This window comes from Leptonychotes weddellii, chromosome 7 (genome assembly GCF_054177405.1).
Source record: "Leptonychotes weddellii isolate Sample4059 chromosome 7, ASM5417740v2, whole genome shotgun sequence".
NCBI classification, from domain to species: domain Eukaryota; kingdom Metazoa; phylum Chordata; class Mammalia; order Carnivora; family Phocidae; genus Leptonychotes; species Leptonychotes weddellii.
The window spans coordinates 90,087,527-90,104,090 of record NC_138375.1 but is presented as its reverse complement, the minus strand read 5'-3'; the positions used below and the strand labels follow the sequence as shown (position 1 = coordinate 90,104,090).

The 16,564-nt window shown below is 38.1% G+C and overlaps 2 protein-coding genes across 2 annotated transcripts in view; one reads left to right on the top strand and one right to left on the bottom strand.

Moving 5' to 3' along the window:
* Nucleotides 1-909, bottom strand: part of CERT1 (ceramide transporter 1) — a 103,848-nt gene extending 102,939 nt beyond the window's left edge. The window contains exon 1 of the mRNA XM_081825592.1: nucleotides 423-909. Within this exon, the coding sequence (XP_081681718.1) occupies nucleotides 423-518 (96 nt within the window). The 5' untranslated portion in view covers nucleotides 519-909. The remainder of the gene's footprint in view (nucleotides 1-422) is intronic.
* A 10-nt stretch (nucleotides 910-919) lies between these two features.
* Nucleotides 920-16,564, top strand: part of POLK (DNA polymerase kappa) — a 71,150-nt gene continuing 55,505 nt past the window's right edge. Inside the window, exon 1 of the mRNA XM_081826714.1 lies at nucleotides 920-1,207. The gene's annotated coding sequence lies outside the window, so the exon portion shown is untranslated. The remainder of the gene's footprint in view (nucleotides 1,208-16,564) is intronic.

Below are 16,564 nucleotides of genomic sequence, written 5' to 3'. Positions count from 1 at the left end.
GCATCTCTGGACTAATCTCGTTTGAAAAGGTCCGATATGTACTGCTCCCATACCCGGTCGTTCGCACACCGCTGTTGCCCAACCCGGATTCCTACACCCGGGACAGATGTCGCCGAGTCCCAAGTCACGGTGCCCATCCTACTCCCAAACCGAATCCGGGGTTGGGACACGTCTTCTCCAGTCTTCGGCCGCCACCCCCCGGGCCCAGGGCAAGTGAACAGGACAGTCCCCTTCTCCCCCCCACCCCCACCCCAACCCTGGCACTCCTGCGGCAGTACTCAGCCCCGCACCCCGGCACATTCCGCATCCCCCGCCCCGGGACAGTCCGTGACTCCCGCCCAACCCCACCCCATCCCCTCAGCGGCTCGCCTCGCGGCAGGTGGAGTCTGAGGAGGGGGCCCTCGGACCCGCGGGTTGCTCACCTTGCTGAGGACTCCGCAGCGCTCCACAGGCGGCCCGGACTCCGTCTCCGGATCCTCCTCTGAGCCCGACGAGTTCCAGCTCTGGTTATCCGACATGGAGGCGCGACAGCCGAGCAGGAGACCGGCCCCCGCTCCCTGAGCTACGCCGGAGGAAGCGTCCAGTACCCGCGGTGAAGGGTGGGAGGATGGCGAAGGGAAGAGTGGCCGCTCCGGCGCAGGGGGGAGCTGGAGGAGGGACGAAGTCCGGCCGCTGCGCCCCCGCCGCCGCCGCCGCGCCTGACACCGAGCGGACCGGGGAAGGACGACAAGCCGGCCTTTCCAGCCGTCAGCCGCCGCCGTTGCCGTGACCCCTGCGCTGCGCCCGGCGCCACCACCCGAACTCAGCCCCTTCGATGCCAATCTCAAACACAGAAGGAAAAGGAAAGAAGGGAAGAGAAAAATCCAGCTGCAGAAACCCAGGTTCACTCACACCTCCGCTACCGCCGCCATCTTCCTGCCTGGCCCACTATTTACCCTCCCCTCCCCTTTCCCCTCCCCTTCGTCCTCCCATTCTCCCCCTGCTCCCCGCCCCGTCCCCCTCCCAACGTCTGACGAAGCACGCCGAGGGCTGGTGGTCCCCTCCCGCACCCTACCTCCGGTTCTCCCGGGTGCCGCAGGGTGGAAAGGTGGGAGGAGCAGAGAAAGGAGGAGGGATGGAGTCCCCGTTCTGTTGCATTCTGGGAAGGACGCTACTCCGTCAGTCGCGCAGCTTCCTGGGAGTTGTAGTCGGAATCCTGAGGCAACCGGTGAGTGTTCCGCGCCCGGAAGGCTGTCGCCTTAGGGACCGGTCAAGTGGTGGGTGGGCTTCGTTTGACAGTTGTGTGATCCGTCCCCTCAGCCACCCTTCTATCTCTGCCTAGTGTGTTTATGACGAACCTGCGGAGCTTGCGGGCCCGGACGTGAGCTAACTCTCTGCTGAGGATGCCGGGCCTGCCTTCCATGGCTGTTTCCTGAAAGCCCGGGAGCATCTTGCCACTTTTCCGGGGTGGGAGTGTACCGGGCGCTTCTGCCTCTACCGCGGGCCAGTGGTTTGCGACCTCTCAGTGAAAACGGGGTTTCTTTCCGCCAAATTCCCTCTGCAAATGGTGAAGGTCTTTTTATCTCGCTCTTTAGAAGTTAAACTTCAAACTTGATGTTTCCCGCGTTTGGAGGAAGAATTCTCAGTCCCTTCTCACCAGAGCAAGCATTTCGTATTGTTGATTGTTACAGAGTGTTCATTTTGTTGGTAGTAATTTTGAAGATGTCAGAAAATAAATGACGTTTGAAGAATTTTTAAAGTAAAATGAGAATGTAAAATGATAGACTGGAGTTTATTCTAAGTTGTAGATGAGTACCTTCCCTAACGCCAGGTTAACCATATCTACGGACCTATCTCTCTCAGAGATAGGAAAGGTTGTGGAGTAGAAACTTCATTGTATAAGATAAACCAAAATGCAATAGTCTTACTGAATAATAAGAGATTATGCAATGGGAGTCTGGCTTTAAGACTAGAATTGAATTAGTAGAAAGAAAGACCAATAGAAGATCTAACGGATCTTTGTCTATTTTTGCATAAATTATAGGGACAGTTTTTATTGTGAGATCTTTAATTTGTAGCTTCAGTTCTTTCTCTCGTTTGCTACTTTTACATCTTGTCAATTTTCTAATAATTGCCAACAACAAAATTCGTTATTAAACGTTAGAAAGAGTACCTGTGTACTGCAGTGGCTGGAGAATAGGAGTGAAATTTTGAGTCTAAGGGAAAAGGCACAGTGGCCGGAAATAACTGGTAGCTATAAAGGCCAACTTAACTGGGATCTTCAGGAAAAAACAGAATGATGGGAAGTGTCTCTGAGAAGTACCTATGATACCTTTTCGTTCCCCTAGATTGATGCTTATACATGCTGAATCTGTTGTATATAAGTTACAGATCGTTTTTCCATTGTGAAATCAAGTAGTAATTGATAATTGAAAGCCATACAATGAATAAAACCTTGAGATAATGCTTTTGAAAATACTTTGACAACATGTTAATTAACATAATCCCAAGGTTGTCATTCAAAAGAGAAAAAAGAAGAAACCCACTTAGCGTGTTTTCCTCTTTATTGAATTACTAAATTATATCTTTAGAATTTTGAATACTGTAACAATTAGGTTTTACTTTCCCTTTGGTTACCTAATATGGTTAGATGTAATATTTGATTCTTTTGAGCTCTAGGTTTTAAAAGGACATTAATCTTAAGAAAATGATTGTGAATTGTTGAGAAATCCACTTCATAATGTGATTTAGAATCATGGGAGCATAGTATTTATTTATATTGAAATTGAACTTTCTGTTGTCTTTTATGCATTTCTAAGTTGTGTGTGGTTGTAACCACCAGCACTTACATCTCTGAGGTTCCCACTTAGTAGGAAATTGCTTCACTGTAGTAGTCTGTTTCTAGCTATAGGGCTGAGGGAGGGGGCATTCTGAGAAAAAAATCATTTAACATACATGAAAATCCCATGATAAATGTTTAAATGGATGTATTAGACTGCATATATTATTTTGTTCCCTAGAATGTGAGTTCCATGGACGCAAGAATTTTAAATTTTTTTCATCCATTTTTTTCATAACTTTTTTCTATCCTTAGTCCCTAGAATAGTACTCAGCACATAGAAGGCATTCAATATAATTGGTATTATATTCTAACTTTCAGTTAATAATTTAACAAAAATACAAGATCCAGGATACTATGCTGAAGACTGGGTGATTTTAAGATAGTAAAAAGTTAAAAAGGGGGCGGGGGGCAGGGCTTGGCCTTCCAGGAGATTATAACAGAAAACAATGTAAGAAAAGTACAAATGTAACTTTAATAGCTGAACTAGTGTTTGAAAGAAGGTAACCTTTTTTCCTACCACTTGACAGTGACAAACCCTGTTTTCTAACCCTGTTATCTAATCCTTCTCCTGGATCTTTGTAGGCCCCTTGCCCCAGGTCTTTTTAGTTAAAAACAATGGCTATTTGGAATTCTAAAGAAAAAGGGATTGTCCTTGTTTGCTGATCTCTTTCCACCAAGTTATCATGTAAACTATTCAAAATAATATAAATTGATAGATCTTTTTTTTATAACTTGTTACTGTGTTTATGACATTCAGCGTATCCCCTAAATGAAGTTCAGAAATTTAAAAAATGTAAAAGATACTCTTCAAGCCTCTCTGCCTTTTCAATTTAACCAGAACTACTTGACCCTTTAAATGCATTGTTCCCCCTGTTTTGAATACTAATCAATCATATTAGCTTCTCTTCAATGTTCCTGTGAGGCCTGTTCAAGAACTGCCACTATGGTGATTCATGTGAGTTCAGAGTGAGCAAGGAGATAGTCCCTGGGTATGAATCCTAGCTGGCTTCATCCTTAATAATCATATGAATTTGGATGTGTATTTAATAAATACTAACTTAACAAATAGCATTATTAGTTTAATCAGTCTCTTTTTATCATATATATCCCAACTGTTGTGCTGTTAAATGCATTTGTAAATGAATATTTGCATAAGTATATCAAAATGGATATTCATTTGTATGGTGGTGAATGCATCTATGTCCATGTCCGAACATGTAAACACTAGTTTCAGAAATGTAAAGGACTACAAGAAACTTGCATGTTTTCATCTTTTGTGATCTTATACAGAATTATTGTAAAATACCCTTACAAGTGTATTCACAAAACTGGATACACTGTGTAAAGTGAATACAGGAATATCGAGGTCATTGCTCCCCTTAGTATCTTAATCTCTTGTGTTGGTGCAAAAACAGATTGTATTTCACCTATCTATGATTAACATCTGGCATGCTTATCTTCCAAATTAATGGTTTTCAGTTAAACTTAGATCTTAACAGGTATATTCATATCTAGTGTAGGCACCCCAAGTTTACACAAGTGTCTATGAATGAACTTTACAGGATCGTCAACTTTCTGAAAGAAAAAGGTAAGCGATTCAGCCAGCAAAATCGAGTGTATTCAAGAATAGCAGAGGAATTGCAATTTCGGACAAGCAGACCATGGTGAAACATAGGCAAATCTATAGAGAACAGAGGAGAGCATCACTGTATAGAGGAAAGGAGGAAGTTGGGAGGGGTTATTTTGAACAAAAGTTCATTGGAGGAAAATGAGAGTTGGAAGTGGTGGTGGCTTCTCATTGGCTGCAGGCCAAGGGCAGAAAGAAGAGAATATACGGGTCTGATCCTGTCATCTTGGGGAAGCTGTCTACTTCAGTGTCCTATGCTTCATTTCCTGGAAATCTTTAATTTGAGGTCAGCAGTTGATGTGCAGGTCCAGTCAGGGTTTGGAGCTTTCTTTAGATGAGACACATGAATCTGGGAGTCAACTCTTGGAGTTTAGTGGCCCAAGGATGGTCCATAACACTTGATAAGGGCCTTTCCAATGTGGTTGAAGAGAATCTTTTTGGAGATGTCTTGTCCAAGAAATGAAATCCCCAGGTTGCAGTGTGTGGTGTTGGAGGGCTTCATCTCCTGGGAGTGTGCTGTGAAAAGATTGCCCTACTAGAGCATGATTATTTTGGGGGGATGTAATTTGGCCTTTGCAATACTGAAATATATCTCCTTTTATTAGGTGCAGGTCAAAAGAGGTGGAAGCTAGAGGTATAGAGCACTCAGTAATTATTTCAAAGGGTGAAAGTTTATGAGTTCTAAAGGGTTGGATCTGAGATTTAAGACCATCAGCGATATTTTTGGCCAAGGGAGTTGGAGGGTTTCCACAAATTTTGCCAGTTGAGTTTTGATGATGCTTTTGGTTAGTCTGACTAGTTCTAAACACTGAGTATGGTAGCAGTGAAAATGCTGTAGAACTGGTCAAACAGCACAGACTTGCTGTAATATTTGACCAGCAAAATGGGTTCCCCAGTCACTGTGGAGCTCAGGAGGGGTTCCCCAGGTAGGGATGATTTTTTCCAATAGGATTTTAGTTATCGAAGAAGCAGTAGCTTGTCTATGTGGAAAGGCTTCAAACCAGTGGGAAAACATGCAAATCATTACCGAAACATATTTGTATTCATGAGATGGAGGTAGCTGAATAGAGACCATTTAGGAAAGCTCAAATAGTCCTTTGGGCAATTTAAAGTGCCCAGGAGCAGTGTGAACAGATTTCTTGAATTGTTTTTTGGTGAGGGCAGCTTGCTATTGCTAGACAAAGGGGAAACCTTTCTTCCAGCTGGACTATGCAAGCTTTGACAAGCGGTACGTGCATGATAGTCCTCCCTTCATGGCTTCCCGAACACATTTTCACAGGATCTATCAGATTTTTTGAGTAATAGAACAAACTTTTGCACTTGATGAAAAAAAAAGACCAAAAGCTAGTCATAAAATCTCGTTGGATAAAAACCTTGTAGTTAATCTGACCAGATTATGTGCGTTCTTTACATATGAATGGTCCCCATAGCCAGACAGCTGCAGAAATTTCTCTTTCCTTCCTGCATATGCATTACTAGTTTCTTTCTCCTCATCTCTCCTCTTCCCCTGCATTACTATTGTTTATATGTATTGTGTATTACTACTGTCTGTTAATATTTTCCCTCTTGTATTCCTTGTCTACCATAGCAGTCATTGGCAGCAGTGATGGGACAAGCAGAGGAAGGAGTAGGTGAGAAATAGTGAGAAGCTGGGAGAAAAATAATCTGCAATGGAATCTTCCATCCTGTTTTAATTGACTCATAGGAATAGAGAAGGGAAGCTTATGTTATTGCTATTCTTAATTCTTACTTCAATCCTGTTTCCTGCCTCAGTATCCCAGGAGCCCCCAATCCTTTCACATTTTTTCAGGCGCTGTGATTGCTCTTTGTTTCCTGGTCTCAAATCTAGGCTTGATGTCTTCTTCCTACATGTTAATCTCATATTTTTGTTTTCCTCCAAGGGGAATAATTATGATTCTAAATGATGAGTAGCATTAAGTTAGGTTACTCCTGTTATGGAGATGGATATTTAAGTAGGCACTGCCAATAATTACTTTCCTTGCTTTTTTTTTCCTTCCTTCTGTTTTCTAACCAACCACACTCCATTTGGATCAAAACACTTTTATTTTATTAACATCAATTATTATTATATTATGCTGATACTGCTAGGTCTTATTCTGTTACTCTGATTCCTAAGGTGACTTTGCATATATGTCTTGGATTCCCTTGTGTATTGATTTTTTTTTTAATTTTATTTTATTATGTTAATCACCATACATTACATCATTAGTTTTTGATGTAGGGTTCCACGTTTCATCGTTTGCATATAACACCCAGTGCTCCATTCAATATGTGCCCTCTTTAATACCCATCACCAGGCTAACCCATCCCCCCACCTCCCCTCCCCTCTAGAACCCTCAGTTTGTTTCTCAGAGTCCATAGTCTCTCATGGTTCGTCTCCCCCTCCGATTTCCCCCCCTTCATTTTTCCCTTCCTATTATCTTTTTTTTTTTTTAACATATAATGTATTATTTGTTTCAGAGGTACAGGTCTGTAATTTGACAGTCTTACACAATTCACAGTGCTCACCATAGCACATACCCTCCCCCATGTCTATCACCCAGCCACCCCATCCCTCCAACCCCCCACCACCCTAGCAACCCCCTTGTGTATTGATTTTTAACATCTTTAACTCAAGGACAACTGTATGGGGTGGGGGGGGCTACTCATTGATACCTTAATGCACTGCATGTAGCTACTTAGGAAAATGTCACATCCCATAGAAAGTTCTAACATTTGGCAGTAAGACAGTGATTTCAGAAACAGAATTTCAAAGGGCATATAGGGCTACCCTTTGATCATGTTTCCTATTGTATAGAGGAGAGCCAAGCCAGGCATGTTCCAAGCAGAAATACTCTTTCTTACTATTGAATAAAATTGAAATTTTATTCCATTATCTTTTATTTACATCTGGTTTTGTGGGATAAAAACTTGTCAGGGGTGGTTGGTATTTCATAGATTTCACTATAACAGTAAAAAATCCTTTTGTCTAAAAAGTACACAGTACACATCTATAATAGATGAACAGTGCTATTAATACCCACTCTCTGCATGTACACTCTTTCTGTTTTTAACCCTCAACCTTTTCAGTCTCTAAATTTTAATCTCTTTAACTTACATTGAGAAATTTACTTGTTAATATGTTAAAGTCCTACTATATAAGCAGTATGGTATTTTTAAATATTGGTAGGATCCTCATAATGGTTATTTTATAAATGTGTTTTGCTTCCTGTTTTTCTCCCCAGCCCTTTCATTGTTTCACTTTTACTGTAATTTCAGATCCTCTTCTCCTTAGTCAAGTAAGCTGAAAAATACTGTGGTAGAACTATACATGTTGTTATGGTGATACAGTTTATGAATATACAGTTTATCTTCATCCTCATTTAAGGTATTTATTAAGACTTGCTATGTAATTGTCCTGATTGGGGTGCTATAAAAATAGGAGATATATACCATACATTTCATAGATTCATTGCTATCTAGCATTTTACTGTCTAGGAATACAGGCAATAATTAAGTGTATAAAGATACTGATATGTTTTTAACAGTGACAGCATTATTAAAGGACAAGTAAAGATTTAAATTGTCTGTCACATAGTAAGTGTTCCGTAAGTATTTAAGGATGAATGGAGTAAGTTTATGTGGTTGATGATTAAAGGGAAGCTGTAGGAACTACAATTAACAAGACTCAGGAAAAAAATCACTAACAGGTTAAAATTAATGAGAGACTAAAGAACCAAATTCCAGCATGGCTTTTTGTAAGGAATAAGTATCATTTGTTAAGAACCTACTCAATGTTAAACATTGTTTTAGGTTTATTATATTTAGTATTCAGTCTTCACAAAACTCCTGCAAAATAGACATCCTTATTTTACATACAAAGAAATTAAAGTTCAAAGAAGTTAAATGAATTGCCCAAAGTCATAGCTAATTAATAGTCTAGTTAAGACTTTGAAACTCAGGGCCGCCTGGGTGGCTCAGTCGTTAAGTGTCTGCCTTCGGCTCAGGTCATGATCCCGTAGTCCTGGGATCGAGCCCCACATCAGGCTCCCTGCTCCGTGGGAAGCCTGCTTCTCCCTCTCCCACTCCCTCCCTGCTTGTGTTTCCTCTCTCGCTGTGTCTCTCTCTGTCAAATAAACAAAATCTTAAAAAAAAAAAAAAAGCCTTTGAAACTCAGAGACTTAAAATATGTACTTTCAATATACATGAAATTGATTTTAGACTCAAAAAACAAAAACAAAGACAACTATTATCCTGAAATGATTAAACATTTGAGAATCTGTTAGAGCCTGATTACATTCTGGGTATGTTGTATAGTTTTTCTTTAGTTTGAAATTTTTCTTTTGAAGAAAATTCATCCACATACATTTTTAAGCTGCAGTAGTATATTATTTAGGCAGTTTACAGTGTTTTTCTATGATAACTAAAGGGATGTGCTACCAAGTCTATGTTTTAATTATCTATAGATAATTTAAGTGATTTCTTTTGCAATTATTCTTTTATCTAATGTTGATAAAGGAATTATGTATCGATTTAACTCTTGGTATAAGAGTATTTCTCAGGAAAAAATGTCATTGGTATCTATCAGCATTTTATTTTTTATATTTTTGAGTAATTTTATGAATAACCTTGAGAAGTAACAAACAAGGGATGGTGAACAATAACTTTATTAGGAATTGCAATAATTTTTAACAGAATAAAATTCTGTTAATTTCTGTTAAAATAAAAATAATTTTAACAGACAAAAACAAATTTTTATTCTATATTTTCCTGAAATGAGTAATGAATGTCCTTTGAAAGCAAGTGGCTGCTCATCAACTTTTATGCATGATCCTTGATCTTTCCATCCTATAAATAAAGATTCCAGATATAATATGCATCTTTAATAAATTCTAGCTTATCATTATGTCTGGTTCTTTATCTTGCGCTTGTAACATCAAAACGCTGTAACATTGAAAACCTTGACATCTCATAATCTTGTTAGAGAGAAGACATCCATTTTTTTCCCTCCATAATTGTAAAATATTTTCATTTTTATATTTACAAACACCACTTAGAAGTACAAGTCTAATAAGGTTTTCATTTCTACATCATCTGTTTCCTTCCTTTCCCCTTTATATACACATCTGCCTTAGACATTTGTTGACTTACAATCCATATTAAGTAACTTTTAGTGCACTGTCATATGTCCTTGGGATGTTCCAAGTTCTTGTTGCAAAATACTCTGTGATGAAGTCCTTCCTGTTGAGTGACTAACTGGATGGGAATGCCGTATTAGCTTTTCTTAAAAATTCGTTGTTTACTCATTGATTCTTAAGTTTGAGAAGATATCTATTTGAATCATCTGAAAATTCATACTCTGAGATTTTGCTTGTAAGATCAATTTCACCATCATTATAGTCAAGAGTGCTGTTAGTTTCTTTACATTCATCTTCCTATTTGTCTAATAATTGTGAAACTCTTCTGTCAGTTTTCTTCTCTTTGCCAGTATGGGCAGAAAATGAAAAATTCAGAAATTTCAACTATAGTTAGCTTTCATTAAAAGCCTTTATCAGTGAAAGCTACCAAAACCCACCCCCTTGCAAAAATGGTTTCTCTATACTTCTCTTATACTTTCCTTCAAAGATGTAATACTTTGGGCAACACAATTAGAAAACTGAAGGATGATATAATAATGATGATTTATTTCACTACCAGGTCATCTTTCTGGTGATTCCATGATTTCACTTTCTTACAATTTTATCTTTTAGCATAAATGATGAATAATGATTAATAATTCCTAGGATAATGAAATAGCAAAATATTCAAGATATAGGAAAGTAAGATCCCTAAGATACCATAATGTATGTTTCATTTATAAAGGGATCACTATAATGTATCTTCAATTTATAAAAGAGTCAAATCCATATAGAAGTTGCAAGATAGAGTGAATTTTATTCTGTTAAAAATTTAATATTTTGTTCTTTGGAAGATTTCTAAGAAAAAATATAATATGAAATATCTGTGCTTACAGTAAAGTTGCTCGAAGAAGAAACTAAAACTGGGTCTAATAGATCCTTTTATGCCAAAGGTTAATTTAACTATGTTCCTTAATCTTTTTTTATAACCAAACACAAACTAGTTTGGATTTCCTTCTATCTCAAGTAAAAGGGTTAGCCATTGTAATTCCAAAATAATAATAATTAGACCAAATAAGGCATTCGTCTTAAAGATCAAAGTACATATTGATATACTACTAGTTCATTTATCTTTACCCAATCCAGTGAAATTTTTGCTTTAAAAAATAGATGTATAAAAGTAGATATATAAAAAATCTTTTATAAAGTATATATTTGCCCATTGAGAATAGTTGGCAATACCTAAAATATTAACAGAATTTTTTAGTTTTTTACATAAGAAAAGCATGGCTATCATGGAATCCCACAATAGCAAGCATTTCACAGTAGAACCACACTTTATAAATCATGATCTGAGAGAATTATCAAAAACCAAAGTGCAGTCAAGGGGATCCATGCCCTACATGTAGAAATATTTTTTTTTTGCCCACAAGCAGACATGTGAAAATCTATGAAAAAATGCTAATAAATTCCAGAGACGAAGGCCTTTTCTAAAAAGACCTTTGCTTCTTTCTAGTGATTATTGCTAGTTTTTTAATGGGATGAAACCCAAACTATTTTGTGATTAAGATTAGTATATGAGGGCGCCTGGGTGGCTCAGTTGGTTAAGCGACTGCCTTCGGCTCAGGTCACGATCCTGGAGTCCCGGGATCGAGTCCCGCATCGGGCTCCCTGCTCAGCGGGGAGTCTGCTTCTCCCTCTGACCCTCCTCCCTCTCATGCTCTCTGTCTTTCATTCTCTCTCTCTCAAATAAATAAATAAAATCTTTAAAAAAAAAAGATTAGTATATGATACTGCAGACAGAAGTTAAACAGGTACATAATTTAAACAGATTTTGTTAGTCACCTTCTTAACAAAAGGGTGGGGATATTTTTAAGTCTCGGGAAGCATTTTTTTCTCTTCCTCCCTGGGGGTAATTTTAGGGAAAAAATGTAAATATATGCAATATGGGATGGGAGAGGATGAGGAAGGCACTGCTGCTGTATGTCAAGGGACAGAGAAAACCTTCAGATCTTTAAAAGGACAGATGAAGAGGAAGCAGGAGTAAGGGAAAGTGTTCATGGAAAATACAGGAACCTGGAGTAGCTCTGTCTTTTGAAGGGGGGGATGGTGCCTGGGCACATGATAGCCAAACTGATGAAAACCAAAAATGAAGAGAAAACTTGAAAACAGTCAGAAAGAAATGACACATCACATACAGGGAACAACAGTATGAACTATCATGATCTTAACAAATAATGGAGGCTAGAAAACAGGAGCTACATCTTTAAAGTACTGAAAGAAAACGACCTGTCAACTTTATATCTGATGAAAATATCTTTCAAGAATAAAAAAGTAAAATAAACCTGCTGTCATCTTAGTTAAATATTTAGCATACTAATTAAGAATGTGGGCTCCGGAGACAGAATTTTGGATTTGAATTTCAGCTTGGACACCTCTGGTGAATTACATAAATTCTCTAAGGTTCAATTTCCTTATGTATTTTACCAGTATATATACTTTAGTGAGATAATATCTAAAGTAGTGAGTAATCATGAGAAACAAATGAGAGAATACTTTTTAAACACTTAATACCTGCTTAGCATATGTAAGTTGTTTGAAAATAATATCATTTATTCATATGTATTTTTAGCAAGTATGGCCAACCTTTATGGAATTTCATGCTTTTTATTTTCATCTTCCCGCCACCCCCCCCAGCTTTAGAGAGGTTGGATATATATCTTGAAAAAGGAAGAAACCACTGACAATATTGTAAACGGGAAATCACTTTTGCTGCTGCTTTGACTTGTACAGAGACCAGATTTAGGAAGCTCTCATTTTCAGAGAAAATTCGTTCTTTTTATGAATAATGTTTTCCCTTTATTTTGTGTTGCCTTAGGCAGAAATGTGGGGCTTTTTTAGATAATTGATTTTTATTGGTATTATTACATAAGGCAGTCCCTGGTAGAAGAGAACTGTTTGTTTTAGATGCCATGATTATTGAATATATTACCCTTTGGATCACTAGAAAGGTCTGCAGTTGATTCCTAAATATATTTTAGTAAAGTCTGAATGGAACATCGTATCTTAATAATTTTATTTTAGTTTCCTTGTCATTATTTCATATTCTTCATTTAGAGACTTCTTAGGCTTTTAGAGAGTTTTTAAAATCATGATGTCATCTAAAAGTAAGTTTAAGCCATAAATTTTGTTTTATATTACAGTTATAAATGATTTTATGTATCATTTATACCCCTTTCACATTCCATGAAATCTACAAAAAAACCACTGTTCCTTTTTGATAAGATGTCAATAATTTTCTGTTTTACCTTCTTTGTATTTATCATGTAATGACTAAACATGAGGGTTTTGAAGCTAGGCCTGAAATACAGTCTCAAATCCACCAATTGTTAACTTATCTAAGATACATCTAAGTCTCACACCTTGGTTTCCTCATCTCTTAGGAAAATTAAATAGAAATATACATGTAAAAATACATGTAGTATACATGTAAGATCCAAATGTTACTTTTTATAGTTACTTCATTTAAAAAGACTTCACTGAGGTGTTACCATTAATTTTATTATGTTCTGTATATTAATCTGCCCATCATTCATTCATTCAACATTTATTAAGTAACAAGCTCAGTGGCCTAGCACTATACCAGGTTTTGCCCTCTTGAAATTTATATTTTAGTTGTATTAGATACTACAAAAAAACACTTGCCTTATTTTTTTCTTGCACAAATTCTAGTGGGAAAAGGCATTCGGCATAAAAGTTATTCAGGTTGATTATTAGTATATTTAAAATTTTCACCTTTATTCAAATGAAGACATTAATAATCTTTAGGCTACAACTGTTTTATAGCAGTGTTACTCAAACTTTGGTCTGTGTACAGTGCTGATCCATAATGAGATAATTACAGAATTTGAAAGTAAGCTATAAATTTATTATCTAACAGTTTTGGTGGATCAAGGATCCCAGCATGGCTTAATTGAGTGTCTCTGGATCATGAGGTTGCAGTCAAGGTGTTATCTAGGGCTGCAGTCTTTTTTTTTTTAATTTTTTTATTTATTTGCGAGAGAGAGAATGAGAGACAGAGAGCATGAGAGGGGAGTGGGTCAGAGGGAGAAGCAGACTCCCCGCTGAGCAGGGAGCCCGATGCGGGACTCGATCCCGGGACTCCAGGATCATGACCTGAGCCGAAGGCAGTCGCTTAACCAACTGAGCCACCCAGGCGCCCTAGGGCTGCAGTCTTATCTGAAGACTGGACTGGAAGAAGATCTGCTTCCAAACTCACTCACATGGACCTTCTGTCAGGGCTGCCTCACATAGCAGCTGGTTTCCCCAGACAGAGTAGTTCAACTTAAGAATGAGAACATCTAAGATGGAAGTCACATTCTTTTATAACTCATTTTCATGTGTGACATCCCATCACTCCTGCTTCTGCTTCTTCTATTTGTAAAAAGTGATCACTTAATTATATATTATGATATTCATTTGTTGTAACTTTTTCTTCATTTTCCTACCATCTATGAAGTACTTTTAAAGGTAATTATCTTAGTAGTATTAAGAAATGCATATTTCATTTATATGGGGCACCTGGGTGGCTCAGTCAGTTAAGTGTCTGCCTTCAGCTCAGGTCATGATCCCGGGGTCCTGGGATCGAGTTCTGCATCGGGCTCCCTACTCAGTGGGGAGCCTGCTTCTCCCTCTGCCACTCCCCCTCTTTGTGTTCTCTCTCTTGTTCACTCTCTCAAATAAATAAATAAAATCTGTTTTAAAAAAAGAAATGCATAGGGGCGTCTGGGTGGCTCAGTTGTTAGGCATCTGCCTTCGGCTCAGGTCATGATCCCGGGGTCCTGGGATTGAGCCCTGCATTGGGCTTCCTGCTCAGCAGGAAGCTTGCTTCTCCCTCTCCCACTCCCCCTGCTTGAGTTCCTTCTCTCGCTTTGTCTCTCTCTATCAAATAAAATCTTTAAAAAAAAAAAATGCATATTTCATTTGTAGATTAAATTTTGTTTCTTAGTATATTTGGCAGTATAGAAATGAATAATTCTTTTTTAAAAAAGATTTTATTTTTTGAGAGAGAGAGACAGAGATAGCGAGAGAGAGCACAAACGGGGAGGAGAGGGAGAAGCAGGCTCCCCTCTGAGCAGGGAGCCCCACAGGGGCTTGATCCCAGGACCCCAGGATCATGAGCTGAGCTGAAGGTAGATGCTTAACCATCTGAGCCACCAAGGCACTCCAGAAATGAATAATCCTTATGCTGGAAGCTACTGTCAACATTTGACCAGTTTTCATAATGCTGTACTATGTGCAGATTAAATAAGAGGGTCAGAATGAACTGTAATAATTTATTGGCATTAGGTAAGTGGTTTTGGCAAAAATATTAACTTAGGTTTTGCAAATATGCTAAAGCCATTATGGTTTAAAATTCTGAAATCTGAGAAATTGAAGCTCTTAACTGTAATAATGATGAATATTTTATTTTAACCTTTTAAAAATTATAGTCATATAGTGAGAAGCCAGATTTTAAATCCCAAAACTAGGTTGCTATTATTCTTAGCTTCAAGACTTTGAGTAAAGGAGGTAACAAGCTATATGGTTCTAATCTCTGCTGAAATAAATGGATTTCAGTGTCTACTTTGACTCCTCACCCTTTGAGGCCTGGTCAGGAAGAGAAAAACATTTCCAACAATTACTAGATTAGGAAAAAAAAAGAAAAAAATTCCAGAAGGAAACCATAGCATGGGATTCATTTTCCTTTTTTAAATAAAATTATGGGGGGGCGCCTGGGTGGCTCAGTTGGTTAAGCGACTGCCTTCGGCTCAGGTCATGATCCTGGAGTCCCGGGATCGAGTCCCACATCGGGCTCCCTGCTCAGCGGGGGGTCTGCTTCCCCCTCTGCCCTCTTCCCTCTCGTGCTCTCTGTCTCTCATTCTCTCTCTCTCTCAAATAAAATAAAATAAAATCTTAAAAAAAAAATAAATAAATAAAATAAAATTATGGTGTCCTCCAGAGACAGAGATGCATCTTGCTTACCTGTTAAGATTATATAATACAAGTGCGTTTTTAGATTAAGGGTTAAAATTATCTGTTAACATAAACATTTAGCATATATTTACTTTTTAAAAATATACCTGTCCTAAAGTAGAGTTCTATAGATTATTTTGGGAATGTTCTGGATATAATTTAAAATCTTACTCTGAGGGGCACCTGGGTGCCTCTGTCAGTTGAGCATCCGACTCTTGGTTTCAGCTCAGGTCATGATTTCAGGGTCCTGGGATAGAGGCCTGCCTTGGGCTCCACGCTCTGCTTGAGGCTTCTCTCCCTCTCCCTCTGCCCCTCCGGCCTGTGTGCTTGCTCTTTCTCTCTCTCAAATGAATAAATAAATCTTTAAAAATAAATAAATAAAAAAATAAACTCCTGCAGTAGACTAGAGCTCTAGGAAACCTAAGAAATCAGCAGCACTGGATCAAGAAATAATATCATGAACAATATCAAGAAAACACTAAAACAATGTAGCAGAGGGGATAATTGAAAGGATCATTTTTCCAGGATAGGAAAATAAAATAATATCATGTACAACTTTGTTATTAAATACTATCCTTCCAATAATGTAGGATGTAGTATAGTGATAAATAGTATAATAGCTCAATTTCTTATTAGTAGTGTAACCGCACCTATTATCCTGGCTTCATATGTAATTTTATATTAAAAGTAACACTAGAGATTGTAGAACTTAAAAAATCCATTACAGTACCAAAAAAGGTACTACAGGAGAACCGTTTTCTCCTTTTCTAAGAACATACATTTTCAACTGTCCCTTAAAATTTATGCATTTTACCATATACCTCAACTAAAACTACATTAGTCTGTACAGTATCAGTTCTATGTAAGGAAATATTTTTGCTGACTTGATCTAATACCCAAAGAGAGAACCTCTTGGTATACTTCCTTTGTGTTAATGAATCAATGTCCTCAGAAACAGTCAACTTCTATTAAGATATAAAGTTA